The sequence below is a fragment of the Myiozetetes cayanensis genome, unplaced genomic scaffold (genome assembly GCF_022539395.1).
Source record: "Myiozetetes cayanensis isolate MyiCay16 unplaced genomic scaffold, myiCay2020 scf5-8, whole genome shotgun sequence".
Classification (NCBI taxonomy): domain Eukaryota; kingdom Metazoa; phylum Chordata; class Aves; order Passeriformes; family Tyrannidae; genus Myiozetetes; species Myiozetetes cayanensis.
This window is the reverse complement of record NW_026087742.1, coordinates 39,855,896-39,877,150: the sequence shown is the minus strand read 5'-3', so window position 1 is coordinate 39,877,150 and position 21,255 is coordinate 39,855,896. Positions and strand designations below refer to the sequence as shown.

At 41.4% G+C, this 21,255-nt stretch overlaps 1 protein-coding gene across 2 annotated transcripts; it reads left to right on the top strand.

Annotated features, from left to right (window-relative positions):
* The first annotated feature begins 780 nt into the window (after positions 1–780).
* On the top strand, positions 781–18,305 carry TMEM123 (transmembrane protein 123). Of its 2 annotated transcripts, none has more exons than XM_050333389.1 (6): positions 781–918; positions 6,377–6,436; positions 8,445–8,510; positions 13,269–13,463; positions 15,237–15,390; positions 16,470–18,305. In XM_050333389.1, the coding sequence occupies exons 1-6, from the start codon at positions 837–839 to the stop codon at positions 16,492–16,494; spliced, it is 582 nt and encodes a 193-aa protein (XP_050189346.1). In that variant the 5' UTR covers positions 781–836; the 3' UTR covers positions 16,495–18,305. The 2 variants fall into 2 exon arrangements, with proteins under 2 accessions (XP_050189346.1, XP_050189345.1); XM_050333388.1 differs by having other exon boundaries at positions 8,442–8,510.
* The last annotated feature ends 2,950 nt before the right edge of the window (positions 18,306–21,255 follow it).

Sequence of the window (21,255 nt, the reverse complement as noted above, 5' to 3'; positions counted from 1 at the left end):
TTTTTCAAGTTGTTTTCACTCTTAAGAACATACCAACAAATTCCCCTTGGAAAATAAATTCCCAGCATCAACTCTATCTTAGAAGTAATCGTGAAAGTTTTGAAAGAATTGAACTTGGTTGTTCTCTTTCACTTTTCCCTATTACCTTTGTAGTCTGTTTCTCAATTGTCTATGTACATCGGGAAATTCCTGGATGCCTCTACAGCATTCGCTCTGGTGACTTAAGAGCCTGAAACAACCAGAGGCTGTGTGACAGGCAGCACGACGCACACGGGCTGTAAGCAGTGACACCTTGGAAAGGTGTGCGCAGTGAGCTGCGAGTATTGACGCCCTGCTGTCGATCAGGTGGATGTTATTAAAAAGGAGGATAAATCAGCGCTGTTGAGGCTCCGGTGGGAGATGCTAAATGGCATTTGGAAAGCGGACCGCCTTCCCTCAGCAGGGAAGCGTTGTTCGCAGGCAGCGTTCCTGGAGCTCGACCCCGTTTCCAGGGGTGCTCGCAGACCTACAGAGAGCCACTCGGGTGTCACCTGCCCGGGCACCCCGTGAAGTGCGGACATCTCGTCACTCTTACTAGGCTCTTGTTACGGGCACATAACGCTTTGCCGCCCAGACTGCAGGAAAATGGGGAGCAGAGGGGAAGAGACACAGGGATCCCGGCGAGTGGGAAAAAGGGAACTCCACCCTGCGCCCACCTCGCTGTTCCTTTCCCCGTCCCGCTCGGGGGAGCGGGGTCCCGGCTCGGCCCCCGCCCCGTGTCAGCCCCGCCCCTGCCCGGCCCATCGCGCCGCCGCGGGCAGACGCGCCCGGCGAGCTCCGGCGGCCCCTCCGCGGCCATGCGGCTCCTCGGCGGCGCGTCCTGCTCGCTGAGGGCGACCCTGGCGCTGCTCCTGCTGCTCCTGCTCGCCCCCGGCTCCCGTGAGTAGCGGCCGCGGGGGGACGGGACGGGCCGGGCGCGGCGGGGGCCCCTCGCAGCCGCCCTGCCCTGCCCTGCCCTGCCGGAGGGCTGCCGCGGCTCCCCGGCCGGGCCGGGCCTGGTGCCGTCGCTGGCGGCCGGGAGCGGGCCGGGGGCTGCCCGCCGAGAGCCCCCTGGCACGGGTGCCCCGCGGCGGGGCGGGCCGTGCCGTGCCGTGCCGTGCCGTGCCGGCGGTCCCTGGCGCTCTGCTCCCGAGCGGGAGCCGGAGTCGCACCGCGCGTACAGCCGGCTTCTCTGGAAACGGGGACGGGGCGGGAAGGGTTAATTTTCGGGATGTTTGTTAAGGAGAAGCAACAATTACGAAAGAACCGCCCGAGGAGCGGTTCGGGTCCGGGATGCGCACGCCCGGAGGGATGCACGGGCACGCCCGGGCCGGCTCGCCCGTGGCTCCGGGAGCGGGAGGCACGGCGGGAGATGCGCCCGCAGCCCCCCGGTGTCCCGGGTCTCGGCAGGTGAGTGGCGAGAGGGGCACGGGGGAGCCCCGGGCACTGCGCTGCCCCAGGGAAGGGGACGCTCCCGGCCCCTTCTTGGTGCTGCTCTCCGGGGGCAGGGGGTACTTACGGCGAGGGGCTTTTAGCGGGGGCTTTGGGGTCATCGTGGCGGTGCGGGTGGGACAGACGCTGTGCTTTGTCGTGTTTGTGTCAGGCGCTGGCAGCAGCAGTGCCTCTTTGTGATGGCCAGTTCTAGCAAATGCACGGCCTGTGTTTGCTCCTGCTCGGCTCAGAACACCAGAATCAGGGGATAATCGTTGACATGCACTGAAATAATGGGAGAGATATAAAGGTCTGAGCGGCCGTGGTTGCCTTTTCAGAAGACTGAAATTACCTATACGGTGCCCCACAGTTTTCCAAAGTAAAGAAGCCAAAAGATACGTACCAGAATTAACCTGTCGAAGAATTTCAGTCAGTCCAGCAGTGCTACTATGCTGTTGCTTAATCTGGTGAAGTTGTAGTGAAGTTGATACCAAAAAAAAAAAAAAGGTAAAATAAGGAATGTAAACACCTTTATAATTGCCCTTCCAAAAAAAGGCAATTTTTTTTTTTAGAAGAAGTTTACATTGCTCTCATTGCTTTGCTAAGATCTTCTGGCCCCCATTTAATAATAATAGACTGTCATTTCATTTGATACAAGATTGCATTGATCTGTTTTTTATCATGCTGCTTCCGGAGTGCATGTACTAGTTTAACTCAGTGTATGGTCAGTGCTGTCTCCTGGGGCAGTGATGATCTCATCTGACTTTTGAAAGTCTAATGTAGTCCTTCCTCTATATGTAAATTTGTTGTCTAGAGCCCAGTTATGATATGTTGAGAGAAGCTGTGCCCTTTTAAGGCTCAGTTTAATGTAGCTATTGAAATACTTTTTATTTTTCTTGTCAACTTAGAAACTTTCAGAAAGTACTGCTGAGATTTGTGTTGGTTTCAGCAAAAGTTTGTGATTATCTAATCAATGCTACAGGAGAAAGTGTGAAACCCATCAAATCCTGTGATTTGCAAAAAGTGAAAGTGGCAGTACATTTGTCCTCTTCAATTAAGATTTTTGGGGAGATGGGTTATTTCATTATAATGCTGCTCTTTTACTCTGTTGAACGGTTTACTTTTAGGTGTTGGTCAAGTCAGTGGAAGAAACATCACCAAAATGTTGTTGTGGTTTAGGAATAAATACTTCCCACTATTATGTAAAATCCAGCTGGCTTCCTGGTATCTGAATAAAGAAAATCTATACTCCTTATCAGGAAGTGGCCCCCACCCCCTTCCTGCTCTGTTCAGAAAAGATAGCTAGCAACATCTTCCAAGAGCTTACCTGTATACAAAATTCATCTCAGTACAAAAAATTAGCAGCAGCAGCAGTCTCCAGACCTGAAAACAGGCATAGTATTTTGATTTCATTGTATTCTCCCACTCCTTAGATTTTGGGTGACAGCAAAAGGTGGTGTAGTTTTTCCGTCTCAAATTGACTGAGATTGAGAATTGATTACATGGCTCTGTGTTGTTTCCATCTACGCAATGGTGTTTATGCTTTCCTTTGCAAGACTATGAGGTAGTTTCACAATGTTAAGGCATGAGGACCTGTCCAAAAAGTTGCTGCGATAATCATGCCTGCCCTCTCTCTCAGGAGAGACCTTCTTGGTAGGTCAAGTACATAATTTCAAAAATAGGTACCAAAAGACCCTGTTGAATCAAAGGGAAAATAAAGTTTCCAGAAAGCAGGAGTTTGAATGTATGGTTTGTTAGAATTGCCTGACAGCTGTTACAATGGATTTGAGTCAGGGGGTTGCTTTTATTTCAGTCTCCAGAATTTTAATCTTAGCCATTTCAACTGAGAAGAATGAGTATGCTGATGGTGGAGACTATCTAGGGGATGGTTATATTCATAGTTATGCTGCTCTAACATTTCTGCTTTAAGCATTCCAGCATCTCAACTGTTACTTATCTGAATTGCTTAGAGATTATTGCGGTAGTGGGAGATCTTTCTGATGGACTGCGCATTGTCAGTGCTTCTGTTCTTTTTGGGTTTTAAACCAACAAAAGCAGAAATGACTTGGGCATAAAACTCTCTTACATCTTTGCTAGGCATCAGACTTGAAAAGGGAAAATGCGCAGAGAGAAATTTATATATGACTTTTGAAACGTCCCCAACATAAATGCGTAAAATTGTGCTTAGTAAAAATGAGAGTTTATATACCAGCATCTTCCTGCAGCATGAGGTTTAGCTGCACTAGACATAAAGCATGTGAGTTGTTAAAAATGTGTCTATTTTATACTTAAAGGTGGTAATTTCTGTCACATACAGGGAGTTGAATGAGTATTGCCACTCATTAGTGTAGGGTTCTTCTACCAGGGTTCTTCTGTGGAGAACAGTAATTTGGTATGTATCTAAGCTGGAGATTACAGATCCCAAACACGAATGTTATCCACTGTGTTGATTTTTGCAAGCAAAATCAAATCCGTTTAACATCTTGTCCTGTTCATTTTCAATAAGTATTGGAGCTATCCCTATCTCTCACGCTGCATCTATGTGTATAGCACAAACATAAATCTTCAGCTCCTGTCTCTGCCACTTTGGAAAACCAAATTCCAGCTATAAAGCTGGAAGAACTGGACTGATCTTGCCCTTTTGAAAGTTTGCTTATCCAAATTGTCTCTAACTCATGACTTTTTACACACTTAGAACAACAAAACCACAAGAGGCCCTGAAAGCTCTTGGCCTGCCAAACTGTGACATAGGCTTCCACAGGAAGCATGCTTGCCTTCAGACACACCCCAACCAACCACACACAGTTATGGTTTTAGCTGCATCTGTGCCCAACCTTAAACAGGGGGAAACAGAGTTGTCTGACAAAAATTATGTTGATCTCCCTTCCCTGTTACTTCCCAAAATGTGGTGCTTTGAAACAGTTTTAAATTGGGTATATCCTTGTTTTGGTACCGTTTCATCATGGAGAATGAACACAGAGGTCCTTTCCTTCTTTCCCCTCTCCTCTGGATCACGGTGGGAACAAGCATCAGCGCAAACTTTCGTAGGCTGAACACTGTAACTACTGCTGTGTCCCAAAGAGCTTTGCTTCTGCTCGTGCACAGGATGCTGTAGCTGGCTGCTAGCTTTCTCCCCCCTTCCTTCCTGTACTCACCCATGCATGTGTACACCTGGGTCAGTGCAGATTTCTAACCCTTGCACTTCTGCTTCCTGGAGAGGGCCAGAACCCCTCACTGTTTTGCTTTGGGACACTTGCATTTGCAGCATGTGGTCTCAAATGAGAGTCTCCACTTGTCAGAACCATAACTGAATAAAAACTATAGTGTTTTTTCCTTTGCTTAAGAGCCAGGAGTCCTTCCTGCCTCCCTGTTTGAAGTCTCCTGCTTGTCACTGCAGTGATACGTGCAGCTTCAAATCCAAAGCCACAGTCTGACGATAGAGACCAGTTTGGGAATAGTTTAATTTTAAGATTTTCCTTTTTTCACCTGTCCCATTCACTGCAATGTGTTCCAATGTGGAACTACTTATGCAGTACCCTATTTAAGCTGTATTTGTATTCTAGAGCCAATACTTGTGATTCAAATTAAGAGAATTACATATGTTTGGGGTTTGTTTGAGGAGAAAGAAAAGTTGCATCTTTTAAGCTGGATAAGGTCCTTGATGTCTTTCAAGGTGTACAGTCCAAGCTGATTGAAACTAGGATTAATACAGTCCTCTCTTCCCTTCCTCCTCTGCTTCCTGCCCCTCTCTTTCATCTAATCATACAGGAAGCCCATTCTGCTGGTTGATGCAGCAAAATACATTGTGTGCTGTTGGAAAGGGGGTAATGTCAGTATTGTGTTGGCTTAGCTTCCTCAATCAGATCACTGTTTAATGGGGAGCATTCGCTCTGATGTTGACCACATCCTGCAGGATTGGGTCCTTTCTGGGAAAGCTTAGTTTAGCTGTGTCCCATCCTTCTTTGTTTGTTTGTGTGTTTTCCCTAAGCTCCCTAATTAAACAGTCTAAAATATCTTGCAGTGCTGCCCTCCATCTCAATACTACAGGGTTTTGCCGTTTGTATTTGCAAACTTTACCATTTTGAGATCTTCGCTAAGGTTTTGTAACCACTGAGGAAATGCCCTATTTCTGTCATACTTAGTTCAGGTTATTTTCTTGTCTTTACCACAATATTAAGTGATCAAAACTAAACTATGCTCGGTAAAGGCACAATCCACAACCAATCCTCATGTATGCATGTGAATGCCAGACTGTTTATTCTGTGTGGTTTATCTTTAAATTTTACCCCCTGTTTGTCTGAGAATAAAGTAGTCAGGCCTCAGTTAGTCTCTAGGGTATGATGATAGTTGTTTGGAAGTGTGATCCTTCTCAGTCCCATTTCCCACCTGCCAAATGTTCAATGGATGCATTAGTATGCCTTTAGTCTCAAACTGAGCAATGCAACTTCTTAGTGGAGCTATTTGTCTTATCCTGTTGTCCATGTAGGGCCAGAGCAAGCCCCTGTCTGCCTACACAGGCCTTTCAGACTTCACAGGGGAAGATTTAAGTGAGAGATTCTTTTTCTTCTGCTCTAGGGGGTGCAGGTCAGATATTATTACTGAAGGAAGGTGCCTGATTTTCTGCCTCTTCTCTTGGTCTCATTTTGTCTCAAGGAAGACAAGAACCTGGGATGGGAATGGCGGGGAATACAAAATAGAGGATGGAAGGAGTTCCAGTTCATTTGATGGTTGGGTAGTATAAAAATTGTCACTTTTAATGCACTAAGAGCAGGCTGTTATACTTTTATATTATCATTATCCCTAATTCTTGTTCATGATAATTTAGTCATTTATATGCCCCAAAGCCAAGTGACAGATGATGTACTTTTTTTTCCATAGTAATAACTCACCTAAAACTATCTTTTTATTCTTGGGGTTTTTTATGTAGGAAATGAAGACACGAACAGCACTGCATCTGTTACTACGATTTCAGACCAGAATTTGCCAGGTAATGCTCTTGACATTTCCGTTGCTATTCCTCAGTAACATTGAGAAAAGCAATATGTATTATTGTATACCTTAAACTATCCTGTTTATCCTTTATTTATTGAGTTGTGAAGAGCTATAGGACAGGGGGAAGGTACTCTGTCACATCTATTCTGGGACAATTAAAGATATTTAAGAAGAACAGTAGAACACAACTCAGTTCTCATACCCCAGAGCAACAGAGAGAGGAGAAATAAAATGGGAAAATTTTGTGTATGGAACTAGAAAAAAGTGGCAACACCCATTTACAGTTAAAAGGAGAACCAAGAAATCTGCTAGGCTAGAATTCAGAAAAAGAGAAGGCACTTTTTCATTTGAGTAATTTTTGCCCTTACTTAGCTCATTTCATTTGCTCTTGGCCAAAAGTGGGGTGCATAGCCAGTACTCTGCTTACTGACTTACTCTAGCTGGTGTTAGTTGCACTGCTGACTCACACCCAAATTCCAGGCAGTGTAGGTAGCTTCTTTTCACATGTGTGAACATGCAGTTCACATCCAGAGTTGTCCCAGGGTTGCAGAAGGAAGCACTCAGAACCTGGAGGAAACACAAAGATGTGTTTTGGTTGCAGTATTGGGCCAGTGTGGAAAAGGTTTAACCCCAGGCATCTCCATGGCTTACGCTGGTATAAAATCAACATATCCAAGAAAGAATGTGTCTGTACTTGTACAGTCCTAAACTGTTTCTCAAAGGCAATTAAATTTGCAACTTAATATCCCAGGTATGTCAGTGTAAGTGTTGCTTGAGCGGGGGTGGGGGGCTAGTTGGCTATGATTATACTAAAGAAAAGGAAGAGTAAGTCCTTCCCACACTCCCATCTTTTGGTACATGGTATGAAGGTGTAAATTTGGTGCATTTGTTCTTAAACCTGAGCTTGCTCATATCATGTATGCAATTGCAAAAAACGTTGACAAAACTGTTTTAGCTTAGACTTTTCCAGCGGTAAGAACAGCAGATCCATTCAAGGGAAATAGGTATAGGTCTGCTTCTTGATTGCAGTAGCTGTGCTGCTCTCTTAATCTCTGAGATTATGTGCTTTGCTTTTCAGCATGGCTGAAAAGCAGCAGTGCTGCTACATCCATAGCGCTGTGGGAGAGTGCTGAAAAAGATTAATCACAGAATGGGCATACACAGCAGTACAGAATGAAAGGAGAAAAGTATGGGCAGTGACACTCCCAGGAACAGCCTGGTACATCTTTGCCAGGAGGAAGACTGTTAACCTGTAAGAAATACAGAAGAGGGATGCAGCAATGAGGACAGAAGTGAGAATGGGAGGGTGCCTGAGAAACCTGAGAAGCCTGAAGTAACATGAGGAGGAAGGAGGGGCAAGAAAAGCAGAGGTGAAAAAAAAGGAGAGGACAAAACCACTGTGACTGAAACATGGTTTGTATCTTATGTCTTTGAAAACAGGTACCTTCTTAGGAGTGTTTTTTGTAGAGAGAGCATAAGTCTACAGAAAGGTGTTTCACAGAGTATTGGTTTGTCCCTACTTGACTACAGTATATTCCCAGCATCAGCCCAGTTTGCAACAGAAATGCAGCAAAATGGAAGAAAAGATTGAGGGACAGGAAATGGAACTGAAGTAGAGGAACAAAAACTACAAAAAACCCTCATGGTGCTTAAGTAGGTCAAGAAAGTCTGTGACAGTATGGCTATTTACAGCAAATGGAATAGACCATGACATAGAAGTGGAAGAGAGCAAACAGAGGAGATATAAAGAATTCAGATGCAGACCATTCAGGCACTGTTGTGCATACAGTGTAACTGTGTTCTTGCTGCTCTGAGATCTGGAACCATTTTGCAGAGGGATGAAAACCGTCTGCTTCAGGATGGAATAATTTCTACTCTGTTCCCTGTTGTAGTCTGCAAACACAGATACTCTGAGGAGAGTGTTGTGTTGTGGGTACTTTAAATACAGTGTGTTAAAATTGAAATGAATAATATTGATTTCCTTGTTTTCTTTTTCCTAGAAGACAATAGCAGTTCATCCAATGTCACTGCTTTGTCATCCACACAGTCTGCAGCAACATCTGCAGGAGGTATGTATCTGATTGTCTGTCCATTACTATGAACCTAGAAGTTAGCTCCAAACCTAGCCCAGATCATACCAAATTCTAAAGAACAGGACATCAAAAGTGGGTATTTGAGAGACAGGCATTATTATTTTAGGGCTGGGAAGCAATATGTAAAACAACTCTGAAAAGAACCTATACTGTTATTCCACGTTTAGGTAGCATGCTTCATCAGTAATTACATTTGCAATGCCATTGTAACACAGGATTCAAAATAAAAATTCAAGGAAGAATTTGCAAGAAGTTGGTCTTTTAAATGTTCATTCTTTTTCTCTTAGCAAACTTCTTCCATTTTCATGGAGTAAAGGTGAATAGGATGTTGTGCAAATGGTGCATGTCTGTTTTAATATTATTTCACAGTAAACAGATTTAGGGTGTAATGAAATCCTGAGAGCTTGAGTTTCAAGGGTAAGCCTCTATTTCCTTTTACATAAGACTCACCATGATGATCATAAGGATCATCAAGTTTGGAAAAGACCTTCAAGATGGTCTAGACGAACCATCAACCCAGCACCACCGTAATCACCCCTAAACCATATTCCCAACTGCCACATCCAGATGCCTAGTGAACATTTCCAGAGACAGTGACTCCACTACCTCTGTGGGCAATATATTCCAATGCCAAACCACTCTTTCAGTGAAAACCTCTTTTTTTAATACCTAATCTGAACCTCTCCTGGCACAACTTAAGACCACTTCCTCTCGTCCTTCATGGTGGAAGAGACTGCCCCCCACCTCACTGCAATCTCATGGGACTTAATACCATAGAAAGTAGTCCCTTTAGAGCTCATAGCACAAAACAGCACCGTTTAAGCAAGACACAAGTGACAGACGTGGAACAAACAATCCATCATGGATACTTTACATTGTTCTAGCACTACCTTATTTTATTCACAACCTGGCAAAAGAACTGTAGATAAGAATTATTTCCCAAGGCAGCAATATTGCCTTTGTGATCCTGCAACATAAGTAACATGTTAACACATCTTTGTAGAACAAACAAACAGTTCATCCACTTGCATTTGCAGTGTTCCAACTGTTGGCTGCATCAGTGTGAGATTATTAAAAAAGGAAATTAAAAAATTCATCTTGTGGAAGAACTTGCACAGGCAAATTGCACTACATTAGTAAGGACTGGATAAGAGTTAATGTCGTGCAGTTGTTCAGGCTGTGATGAAGAGATAAAAGGTTGCATCTGAGAGAAGCTAGTTCTAGAAACTGGATCCCCTTTGTGCTAAGAACGATGTGAAAGCAGAGCAGAAATACTGTGTATACCACAAGATACTTTGTGAACTTGTGGAGTTTTATGCTGATCATAAAGTCCCAGCTATGTCATTTCTAGTACAACGCTTTCTAGTGCTTTCTGTCCCTGTAATCTCCAGATAAGCTCTGAGCTACCACACTCAGAAGTTGCTTGTGTTTTCATTTATGTATAAAATACTCACTAGAAGGGGAAAAAACCCCAAACCTTTGCAAGGACCTTTCTTTAGAAAAGCAAGCAAGTGGTGCAGTGTCTCATTCCATTGTCTGCAGTGTCCCAGTTTAAGCATGTCTAACGGGAAGTTGTGAGAATTTTGTAATCCACTTGTTGCCTTACAGCCTTCCCTTAAATGTGCAAAGCCATCGTTCACCACAGTGTTTCCCCCACCTTCTGCTCCATTCCTCCTGTTCTCTGCTCCGGCCCTTGCAGGTTTCTTGTAGAGGTCTGAGCTTTACTAGACCTGGATAATAACAGTAAAAAGAAGCCTGAGCCCTTTACTGTTAGGCACAGTATAAGCCTAAGAGATAGCTCTAGCTATGGCTTGCTTCGCAAGGTTTATGATTCCCATCCTTCTCTCTTTTTTATTTTGTCATTAGAAACTTCATAGATTTTAATACAATGCTCATCATTTTGATTGTCTGTCTCAATCTCTTCCTGCTTAAAGTCTCTGCCATTATTTTTTTTTTTGGGGGGGTGGGCAGGACTGGGGAGGGAACTCTTGATGACGGAAACAAAAGTTCAATCATTTTCCATGCAAAGGAGGGTTTATTTTAGAAAGAGTGTAATAATTTTGTATGTTAGCACAGTGCTTGTGAAGTCTGAGTTTTGTGTTCATTCTTCAGCTAGAACATTAAGGGAGTAGTAGTGCATGCTGCTAAAAATTCTTACCTATATGCTATATATATATTTTGATTGATGGTTATAGCATAGCTATTTAATGTTTAAACACAGGTAACACACTAAGTAAAATACTTGTCTCTTTTAAAAACAAAGCATCATAAACCTGAACTATATTACTGGCATGCATCTTTTTAAACAAAAAGAAAACAGTTAACTCAGTCTGTCAGGGTTTGTTTAGTGTGATGTTCGATGAAGCCCAGCTGGTCTTTTGGGGGAAAAGTAATTAGGGAAATAAAAGATAAAAGGACAGATGTTGCTATATTCTTTCATCTTAACTCTGTTTGTAAAATAGTATGGGTAAGATTTTTCAAAGACAGAGAAGAACAGATTGGTGCCTGATTTATGTCAGCTTTCCAAATTCTCCAGCTGCCTTAGATAGACTCCCACTGATGTTTTGAAATGACTGATTCTAAATACATCAGGAAAGATAGGTCTGGAGATTAAACAGACTTTACTGTTAATGTTATATCACCAAGGGCTGTAATCTTGATAAAATAAGAAAAAAAGGATCGCTAGTAGAAAGAAAGGTGGGGAGAAGTAATGTGCAAACGTGCTGAAATTCCTCATAGATGTTTGGATATTTGTTGTCATGACACAGGTTTTCTGTAGGGTAATTTGATACCCATGGAATAAGTACCATCTTTGTGTAACATTGTTTCATAATGTTACACTTGGAACAATTAGCCATTATATTGTTCTGAAACAGAAGCTGCTTTGACACTCAGAAATCATGGCTGAAAAAAACCCCACAGAAAACTGACTGCTTGACACTTGCATTCAGATTTGTCTTTCTTTTGGTATTGCTTATATTAGGAATGCATTTACCAGGTGTGGTTCCATGTCATATAATGTAGGTGGTTTCCATATAGACATTTCTTTGCTTATTTCCTACAATGAGGAATGATTTGATATTTATAGATCATTGTGCCTTTGGGGAGTTTACCTGTCACTGTTAAAATGTGCCCTGAATTTTATCTGATGTATTTTACACATGCTTCGTAGAGGAACTGAATTTCCTAATTGTAACAAGGTAAGTACATTAATATAGTACTCCAGCTCTTCTAGCTCAAGGAATCCTCAGTTCAAAGTGTATCCTTAGGTCATGGCACAATGCAGTTACAACATTAAAGAACAAGAAAACAAATAACATTTACTATTGAACCTGTATTAGACTGTTTCAGTAGTTTTAATGCAAAATGTCTCAGAAGTTGTATAGGCCAGTTCCTTTCTGAATGCTTACACTGTTGTACTGCTGTTTTTCTTAAAAAATTTTAATGTTCATATCAGTACTGGAAGCTGTGATATTTAAATTTTAGGAAAGACAGAGTTCTGTATGTAGTTCCTCATGTTTTACACCACACTTACAAGAACATTATTCTATAGAAGCATTTTAGATGCTGTATATAGGAAAAAGCAGAAATCGAATATCAAGTTTACTCTGTAACTGAGGATGAAACTATCTATTTTTTCAGTTATTTTAGTTTTACACAATTGTAAGGAAACCTGGGTGTAATTAAACATTTGAATGTCCATAATAAAAAGCTTTTGTGGTGTTTAAAATGAACTCAGCTTGTGTGAGGTTATAGAAACCATGCATAAGCAGACAGCTACAAAGGGAGCTTTTTCTCTCTAGAATTCTTTCAATACGTTAAACCTATTTCCTCATACTGTCTACTTAGAGAAATGTTGGTTGCATAACAGGCTCATGTTTCTTGTTACTTCCTTCTTAGAAGAATAACTAATTGCTTTAAAATCATTCTCTCTGGCTGCCTTCCAGTAAGGTTCTAAGGATTTTGCTATAAATATCAATCCCTATTATTCATGAATTTTGCATTGTGGTATTTTTATTCTGAACAGTTCATTAATGCTTTCTGAGGGGAGAAGGGGAAGCAAAGTTAAAGACATTAGTATCAATTAAACTTGTGAAACACATTCCCAATCTTTGTTTTAACCATGAGAAGACATATCACTACTAAATAGATTATATAAGCCAGCAAATTTACTTTAGTTGAACTTTTATCCTGTGTGGAAAACGTGAACTTTAAATTTCACATAAATACAGAATTCTCCATGCTAATTTTTAATATATATGGAGCCTTAGTAATGCTAGTGTTTCATTCAAAAGCAAATTAAAGATGAAATCATTGCTAAAATTGGAGGGGGGCAATTTTAATGCAAAATCTGTTCTCATTAGAAAAGCTTTGTTGTCTGAAAAAATAGGTGCTTCAAATTGAAAGTTAGTCCTGATCCAGAAGTTTGTTGCATTTTAAAATTCTGTAAATTAGGTATCATTGTATGGAAAAAAAAAAAGATCCTTCTAAAAGTTATCCAGGTTTTCTTTACAACATTCCCTTTAGACCATTCATGACCTTGAGGCCAGAAATCAGAAGTTAGGTCTTTCCAAAGGAAAGTCTGTATGCAAGCCTGGATACCCATGCAGTGCCATTTTCATTGTTACTCTGCCATTCTATTTGGCCATGAGAAATGCTGTCTTACTCCATGAGTATGTAGTTTATTATTTTTATGTATTTTTCTATGTGGTATCACAAATAAAAATTTCCCAGGTGTGTCCACCAGTAGTGCTACTCATCTGACCACTACCACTCAGCCCACCATCACCAATATGTCTGTCATCCTGACAACTCAGCCCACCAAAACCAGCCAGACAATAAGGTCCACCACAGCTTCATCAGTCACATCATCACAACTCAATATTACAGTGGTGACCACTTCCAAGATTTCTTCCACTTCTGTAACAGGTGAGTTCACAGCTCAGGAAGCTCATAAAGGTTTGTATACGCATTCATATAGGTTGTAGAATGGCTAGTTTTACAGTAGTGTAACAAAAAGAAGAAAGAAGGCACTTGCATGCTGAAAAAAACAAGGCTAAAGTGGAGTTTCATTACTAAGTTGGCTACAATAATGTTGCTCTGAGCACTGTGCTTACTGAAATAAAAATTCACTTAACCTGAGAGACCTGACATGTTTAGGGAAAAAAACAGACAAGTGGTCTGAACCAGCAGCCACCAGCACAGAGAGCAGCAGTGTTAAGGAGAAAGTTTGGATTTGGAATACAACTTCTCTATTTGTTCAGCTCTCCTTTCTGCAGTTTGAACTTGAACTCATCTCTAATACTTCCTTTCTCACAGCTGACCTGTATCTCAAAATACGTCTACTGGCTTGGTAAAAAGACTTGAGTTCCGTTAGCAATGTCAGGAATTTTATCCCTAACAGAGGACAGAGCATGACTATGCATGAGTCACACTTTATGTAAAAGTTGTCAAATACAGTTTAATAGTACCCTTTAATACAAAAGTAAGAGCCCCTGGTGGTCTAGTGGTAAAGGCGCGGCGCTATCACCGTGGAGACCCGGGTTCGATTCCCGGTCAGGGCCACTCCCGGGCAGGTGGGGCTCGTTAGCCCTTAAAGGCAACCCACCTACGTCCTGAGGACCTCGCTGCCACCGTCCAAGCTCGCTTGGCCCCGGCAGATGAACCTTAGGATTAAAGGGTGGGCTCAGTTCCGCGCACACTGTGTCTCACCTAAAAAATCCAATGCGCAGGCTGGAAGGAGTAAAGACCTTCCCCGGATCTTCGCTCGCAAAGACTGGCCATTATTATATTTATAATACAAAACCAGTGAGCACAGAATTCAGTATTTCCTTGCAGTTAGCTGCTTGCTCACATCACTTCATGCTTACACTTCTAAACAGATTAGGGTTGCACACATATCAGTGGAGCATCATTGGGTAGGTGAAGCTGTCACCAGCAGAACTTTTAGTTGACTGTGTAACACTCTCTGTAGCAAGTACAAATAAAATGGGCACAGACTCTATCTTTCAGTAGGAGTTTGTAGCAGATGTAACCAGTTTTAACAGTGAAACAGCTATAGCTTATCTGCAGTTATGTTGTCTATGTCAATATTTGCATTGGGCTGCAGAGCTGATCTCACTTGGGACAGCGAGGGTACAATTCCATGGGGCAAGGTGAAGCAATACAACAGCTCATTGCCACCAAAAGTGTTTCGCTCCCACCATGTCACTATACTGACTGATTTGGTGGCTGTTGGACCTCTCTTGCAGGCTGACCCAGTATTCTCATCTGAATAAATGCAACTTCCTCTCATGCTTTTGTTAATTTCAGGCCAGTGTAGTGAGTTAAAGTTGCTCATGGAGGGTATGAAAAACATTAGAACACCCTAAGAGGGGCAGGAGCTCCTTGTGTAGAAGGAGGGGAGACCAGGGGAAGAAAAGGCAGGGCAAAGAGGGACATGGAGAGGAAAAGAGGCAGTCAATCTTTCAGAGAGAGCAAGCAGTTGGATCAGCTGCTGCTGCATCACCAGAATGTGGTACTTTTAAACCAGAGCCCTAGGTTTCAGCATGCTTGGCTGGCATCTTGTCAGGTGATCTTTGTTAAATTTGTCTAATTGGTTTTTAGATGATATGTCAGTGGGGAGAGCAGGATGTAGAGGAATCCCTCAAAACAAAATTTTGCAAGCTCTCTAAAAGGTGCCTCTTCTTTTCTTCTTTTCAGCCACATCAAAATCTGAGGCTGTCGTAGCCAAAACCTCCAGGTTCGATGTGGGCAGTTTTGTCGGTGGCATTGTGCTGACTCTTGGAGTCCTAGTTATTCTCTACATCGGATGCAAAACCTATCACTCTAGAAGAGGCATTCAGTACAGAACCATGTAAGTTCACAAGTCCCTTGTCCATTTATTTCTTTCTTGAAGGGAACAGGACAAACAGAATGGGCAGAATGAACTCTGATACGTTTGTTTAATGTACATTATATTAATATCATTAAGAGATTTAACTGTGATGTTTTGTCTTTCACCATTTCAGCTGTTCCTCATTAGTATTATGCCTCCCTTCTGTGGGTTTTTTTAATCTGATCTATTATATAATTTTTTTAAGGATCTTTGTCTTTTAGCTATTCCATGAATAGTTAACATTTCATTGAAGTACTTTCTGTAATTTGCAAGATTTCTTGTTCTTCTTGACACTTTCTTCTAGTGTCAAGAAGACACCATTCATTCTTTAATGTTTTCCTCCCTCTTGCTGTTACTTCTTTTGTAGTGAAGTTCATTAAAACCGTTACCACCTCACTTGCTATTTATTCTCAGGTCTACTCAGTTTTCTTCCAGGCTTCAGTACCTGCCCATATTTAATTTAAGAACAAGGTTACTTTTTTCCCCTATTGAGTGTCATCTGTCTCAGTCAAGAAGCTTGTTTTAAGTGAGGTGATGTCATTAGACTGGTGGGATACTGGTGTTCAGGCCTTTTGTTTTCTCTCCATCTTGACTCCTGCTTATTGGTCATGGAATTAAATCAGTCATTGCTGCACATTTACCTGCAGAGGTGTTTGTTAGTGGATATTGTAGACTTCAGATCAACAATATCTTTAAAATGAAAGGAACCTGCTGCTGAGCTTGTGCAATGGCTTTGGTTAGCTGTGGCTGCTGGGTACAGGTAAGACAGTTAGGATAAACATGGCTGAGCAACAGCTGATGTAGAAATAAATGAATGAAATGTGAAAGGCAAGATTTTAATAAGGCCACTGCAGCTGGAGGAGTGTTGACAAAATGAAATTGTTCAGCTAACTTCAGGCTTGGCTCAGGGAGGACTGTAACTCCCAGATCAATGTGCCCTTAGCCCTTCTTGTGGCCTCTGCTCACAAAATAACCTTCTCATCAGCAGCTGGGTGGCTCTTTCTCAGGTTGACTGTTGCATGTTGTGCGAAACATTAATTACTGTGTTTCTATTCCAGTGATGAACATGATGCCATCATTTAAAGAGACTTCAGGGAAGACAGTGTTGGAAACCCACCCTGTCACAGCTGTTGTAACTTACTTCTGAAAGAGTTTTTCATAAAGATGATCACAGTCTCTAAACCTGCGGGTGTGACCCTGCAAAATGTTGAGAAGTTTTTTAAACATACTGATTTTTCACATTGGCTTTCATAAGAGTAAGAGGAACTCAGCACTTTGTAGAGACAGTATTTTCTTTTTCCAGTATTTGTAGCCAGACTTAAAGAAAATCACATATTGAGTCATTTTAAGGTACACACACAGGTCTATGAAATAGCTAATTACTAGCACAGGTGATTACATCGTTGTAATTCTAAGTTCAGGGTTGGTTTTTTTTCTAAAATTTTGTATTAAATTGTATTTATTTTGAAGTTTGATGTGAACTTTAGTTTAGAAATTTTGGATTTTGAACAACTCAGTTAATTTTTAATAGAGTATAAAGGGGGTGTGTTTAGCTAACTGTATAGAAGGAGTGATGAGTATTTTAAGTGTCAGTCATTAGCTCACCAGCGACTTGCATATACTTTCACAACTTTTACAACGAAACAAGTTGCAGGAAGCATGGACAGACTGGAGATATCCATCCATGACCCTTTTCTGTAAAAGCTTCTTTTTTCTAGCACGTCCTAATGAAGCTTGTGCAATTGAAGATAAAATAAGAATGGAAAAAAGTAATTGTGCCATCATAAATAAAGAAAAATACAAAAATTGCTTCTCAAAATTGGCTTTTAAGTTGAATTTAACAATCACTTGGCTCTTCATCTTTATTATTACAAAACTGTATGCAGTGTTTTAGTGTTTTAGCGATTTGATAATCATTGAAACTTACACAGAGAAGGGGAAAACTATAAGCATTTTAGAAAACTTTAAACTGCATTTTTACAGCTGTGTTCAGAACTTGGTACTGCAGCACGTGTGTACAGAGATCTGGTCAAAAGTCCAACTGAAAGTAATGGGCCATCTCTCAGAAGACCTTTAGATTAAGGCCCAAATGCACTAGGGGTCCTGTGCAGGATGAATGGTGCTGCTCCCTCATCACTTCTGCTGTTACACTGAGGTAAATCTGCCGATTTCAGTAGATGGGCTCCTGATTTACACTGGTGTAAGGAAAACTCGAACAAGGATCAGGAAACACAGGCTTGCATTTCCTTATGTCTCTGAGTAATTGTTCAGTCTTGCTCAGGCTCCACTTGTAGACCCCTCCCTGGTGAAAAGAATTGGTGTGGTGGGTCTTGACTGTCCTGGTTGCTGGCACTAGTCCCTCACACAGGGCACAGAGGGGAGGTGGTGACAGGTGGGGAAGGTCACAATGGGAACTGCATCTACGTCTGTCAGGGGGCTGGGGAACAATGCATCAGGGGAAATATGAGTACAGCTCTGCAATAGGTTCATTTTTTGTTAAGCAATAGTTTATTCTGACATGCAATGTTAAAGTGGCCATATGGATTTTTTTTTTTTTTTTTACTACTCTATCTGAAAAACCATGGCTAATGAGTCATCTCACTAGCACACTGAAAAAGGGGGTACAGGGCTGTTTCATTTTTTTACCAAGACTGAGGTACAGGGGGAGAAAAAGAGTGATTTGAAATAACTTTTGTAGTTTTTATTAATTGTGGTGTTTGGTGGAAAATTACTGGATTTGACTTGAGGAGTTAGGGAAACAATTCTTTCATAGAACTATAATTCCTTACTTTGTAGAAATTAAGACAGTTAAGTGCAACTCAATTACTGAGATTGTCTCACCTCTGTTGTACAGATGAATAAATAAAATTAAATCTTTGGAATTACAACATCAATTTGAGTTGAATTTTCATAATTCTCTCAATCCTTTCCACAGTCATAACCATCGAATAAGAAGTGTTAACTGTATATTTTTTATACACTAGAATACCAGACCTAGTGCATTTTTGCCCAGCTTAATAATTTCTAATGTGTTTTGTAATCCCATTACTACAGTAAGGCAGAAGTGTGTGCTCAAGGTTTCATAGGTGTCAGTGCAAATATAAAACTTGACCTCCTTTCAGGTGTTTGGATACTATACAAAAGCCCTTCCCCATGGAAGTGTCTTTCCCCCTTACTTCTCTGGTGATTAATTATTCTAAATTCAATCATAAGTTCATATTCATTTATGCAACAAATTTTTAGCATAAATTGTTTCTTACCTTGTCTAGGTAAGGAACTTAGGCTACAGTCACTCAGCCTTTCATGAACTGGATTTATTGATATTGTTATTAAGATGATTTAACTGTTTCTAGTCCATCCCCTCTCCAGGACTGTGTCTGTTTTCTCATTAGTACCAGTGGCTGAGCAATGCAGTTCATAGTTCTGTCTTGCTTAGGAACCCCTCTGGTGACACATCACAGAACTGCATTTGCAGTATCCCATTCTAAGCCTGTCACCAGCATTCAAGTCATTATTACAGCTCTTTTGCACAACCCTTACCCTCATTTTTGATCCTTAAAACTCATGGGTTTGTGCTTCATGTTAAAATGTATTTTGTTTAATATTACAGGCTGGAGAAGTCGTCCAATGGCTACAGAACACAGTCATCTTAGGTCAGCTATCATGAATGTTACTTTGGCCCTTCAAACACATCGAGATCAGCCTTATGGTCACATCTTGGGGCTGCAGCATTCTGCTTTCCTCCCACAGGTCTTCCCTTTTCATGCAACTCTCCTTCAGCCTATAATCCAGTACCAAATCACAGCACTTACAGCTTAATTGTACTGATGGGGCCCTGTATCAAAAGCTTCAAAGCAGTCCAGAAATGGTGCTTTCTTTGGGGGTTACTTAAAAAAACCTATTAAAGCAAGATCACGTTACTATGATAATATTCAGTAACTTGAAAATTTGTAAGGTTTTCATACCTTTTTGTTTAGCGACTGTTAAAGCTCTTACATATTCATGCCACTCTGTTTTTGCCCTGAAGACTTACACAGCATTCTTAAAATGCTTTATTGAAAAAGATATAAGCAACAAAATGACAGCATTGCCAAAAGCAAACTGGAACAGCATCAAACTGGAAATTGCCAGGATAACTCAATAGGTTAAGAATTTAGCTGTGATATGGAAGCAGATGGAATGAGCGTGGACCTCTACAGAATGTAAACATGTTCTCTAGACAACACTAAAGGAGTCCCAGTTCATGTAAGACTGAGACAGCAGTCTTAAAACCCAGGAAAGTTGTTAAAATGAATTTAAGAAGTTGCATTTTACAGTCCTCACAAACTGCCTAGTCCCAGGGACTTGCAATTCCTCATGTTGATAGTGCAGTGTCTAAGCTTTAGCTTGCTTTAAAATTTAGTGTTTGATTTACTTAAGACTGGCACAATGATTAATTTTGTCTTTCAGCATCAGGTTATTCCTGTATGTCAAAACATCCAATTCAGGAACTCTGAAAATTGAAAGAATAAAAGGGACTCCCAAGTTCTGAGGGATCTTAAGTGTTCCTTTAGAATACCAAGAGGAAATACATTCTCACTCCTATACTCAAAATTTTAAGTGTGCCTGTTGTTTGACTGACCTTCTCCAAACCAAGTCTAAAGTGTTGTACTTCCCCGGCCCTGAGGAGCTTCTAAAGTGTTAGAAGAAAAACTCCATAACTCATTTTCCTTGACAGGGTTCATAAACCAAAGCAAGGAGTGTGTGTACAAGCGAGTTTTTCTTATTCTGATTGTTGCATATATAACTCTTCTAAAGACTATATTCTTCCCTTAGAATTGAAGGTATCTTCCCTTGGGCAAATCACAGCCTTACCTCCTGTCCTGCACTGTCAGTACCAAGTACTGCACTTCTCTATTTGCCAAAAGAATACAGCATCAGTAAATCAAGCTTAACGGATCCAAAAGAAAGATCTTTGTTCTGACTAAGTTTGCACACTAATGTGAGCTTAGAAAGTTTTGGCAAGTTCTCCAGCTTTTCCCTAAAAAAATTTCACCAGGCCAAAACTAAATGTGAAGGACAGTGCTAGGACGCTGCCTCTTGTGCAAACAATTTCCTGCTATGTTCCAGCATATTTTGGTCTCTCAGAAGAGAATAACTCTCCTCACAGATCCTGCTGTGTTATTTTCAGAAAATGTTTGGAGTGCTGCTCCTCTTTGCACAGGATGTGTGCAATACCGCAGGCTCTTAGGCTTGAAGGGTCCCATGCCAGCAGCCATCAGTGAGAAGGGTGGACTGGAAGAACATCAGTAACCCTTGGGATCACATTTTCAACTAAGAACAGAATCAAAGGACTGGCAATTTAATGCAATAGTGACCTCCAGAGCAAGAGTGACAATTAACTTTGAAGTAGTTCAACAGAACACTTTTCTATGTCCAGAATACATCTCCTACCTGAGCTGAGGTGGGTAATTGGGAACTGAGGTGGGTGTTTGCAAGTTCAGTCCATCTTCAACATAAAAGTTGACACTGCACACCCCAGCCTCATAGACTACAACTGCCACAACACAGAAGTAAAGGCAAATGAACACACTATTTACAATTTTCATGTGCTTCTCTTCTGATGTCTTGCGAAGAATATAGCAAAGAACCAAGTTCTGAGAGCATGGCATGATGGAGTTACTACACAACCACTAACTCTGAGTCAGAAAAAGCAGTAATCTAAAGATTTTTCTTTTTTGTCATGCTAATGGAGTTCCTAGGTATTTCCTATATGACAATTCATTTCAGCATGTAAGAGCAGAGCTCTGTTACGACTGGTGGCAATATTAGAACTATGTGCTGTCTTCAGTTTGAAGAGCATTG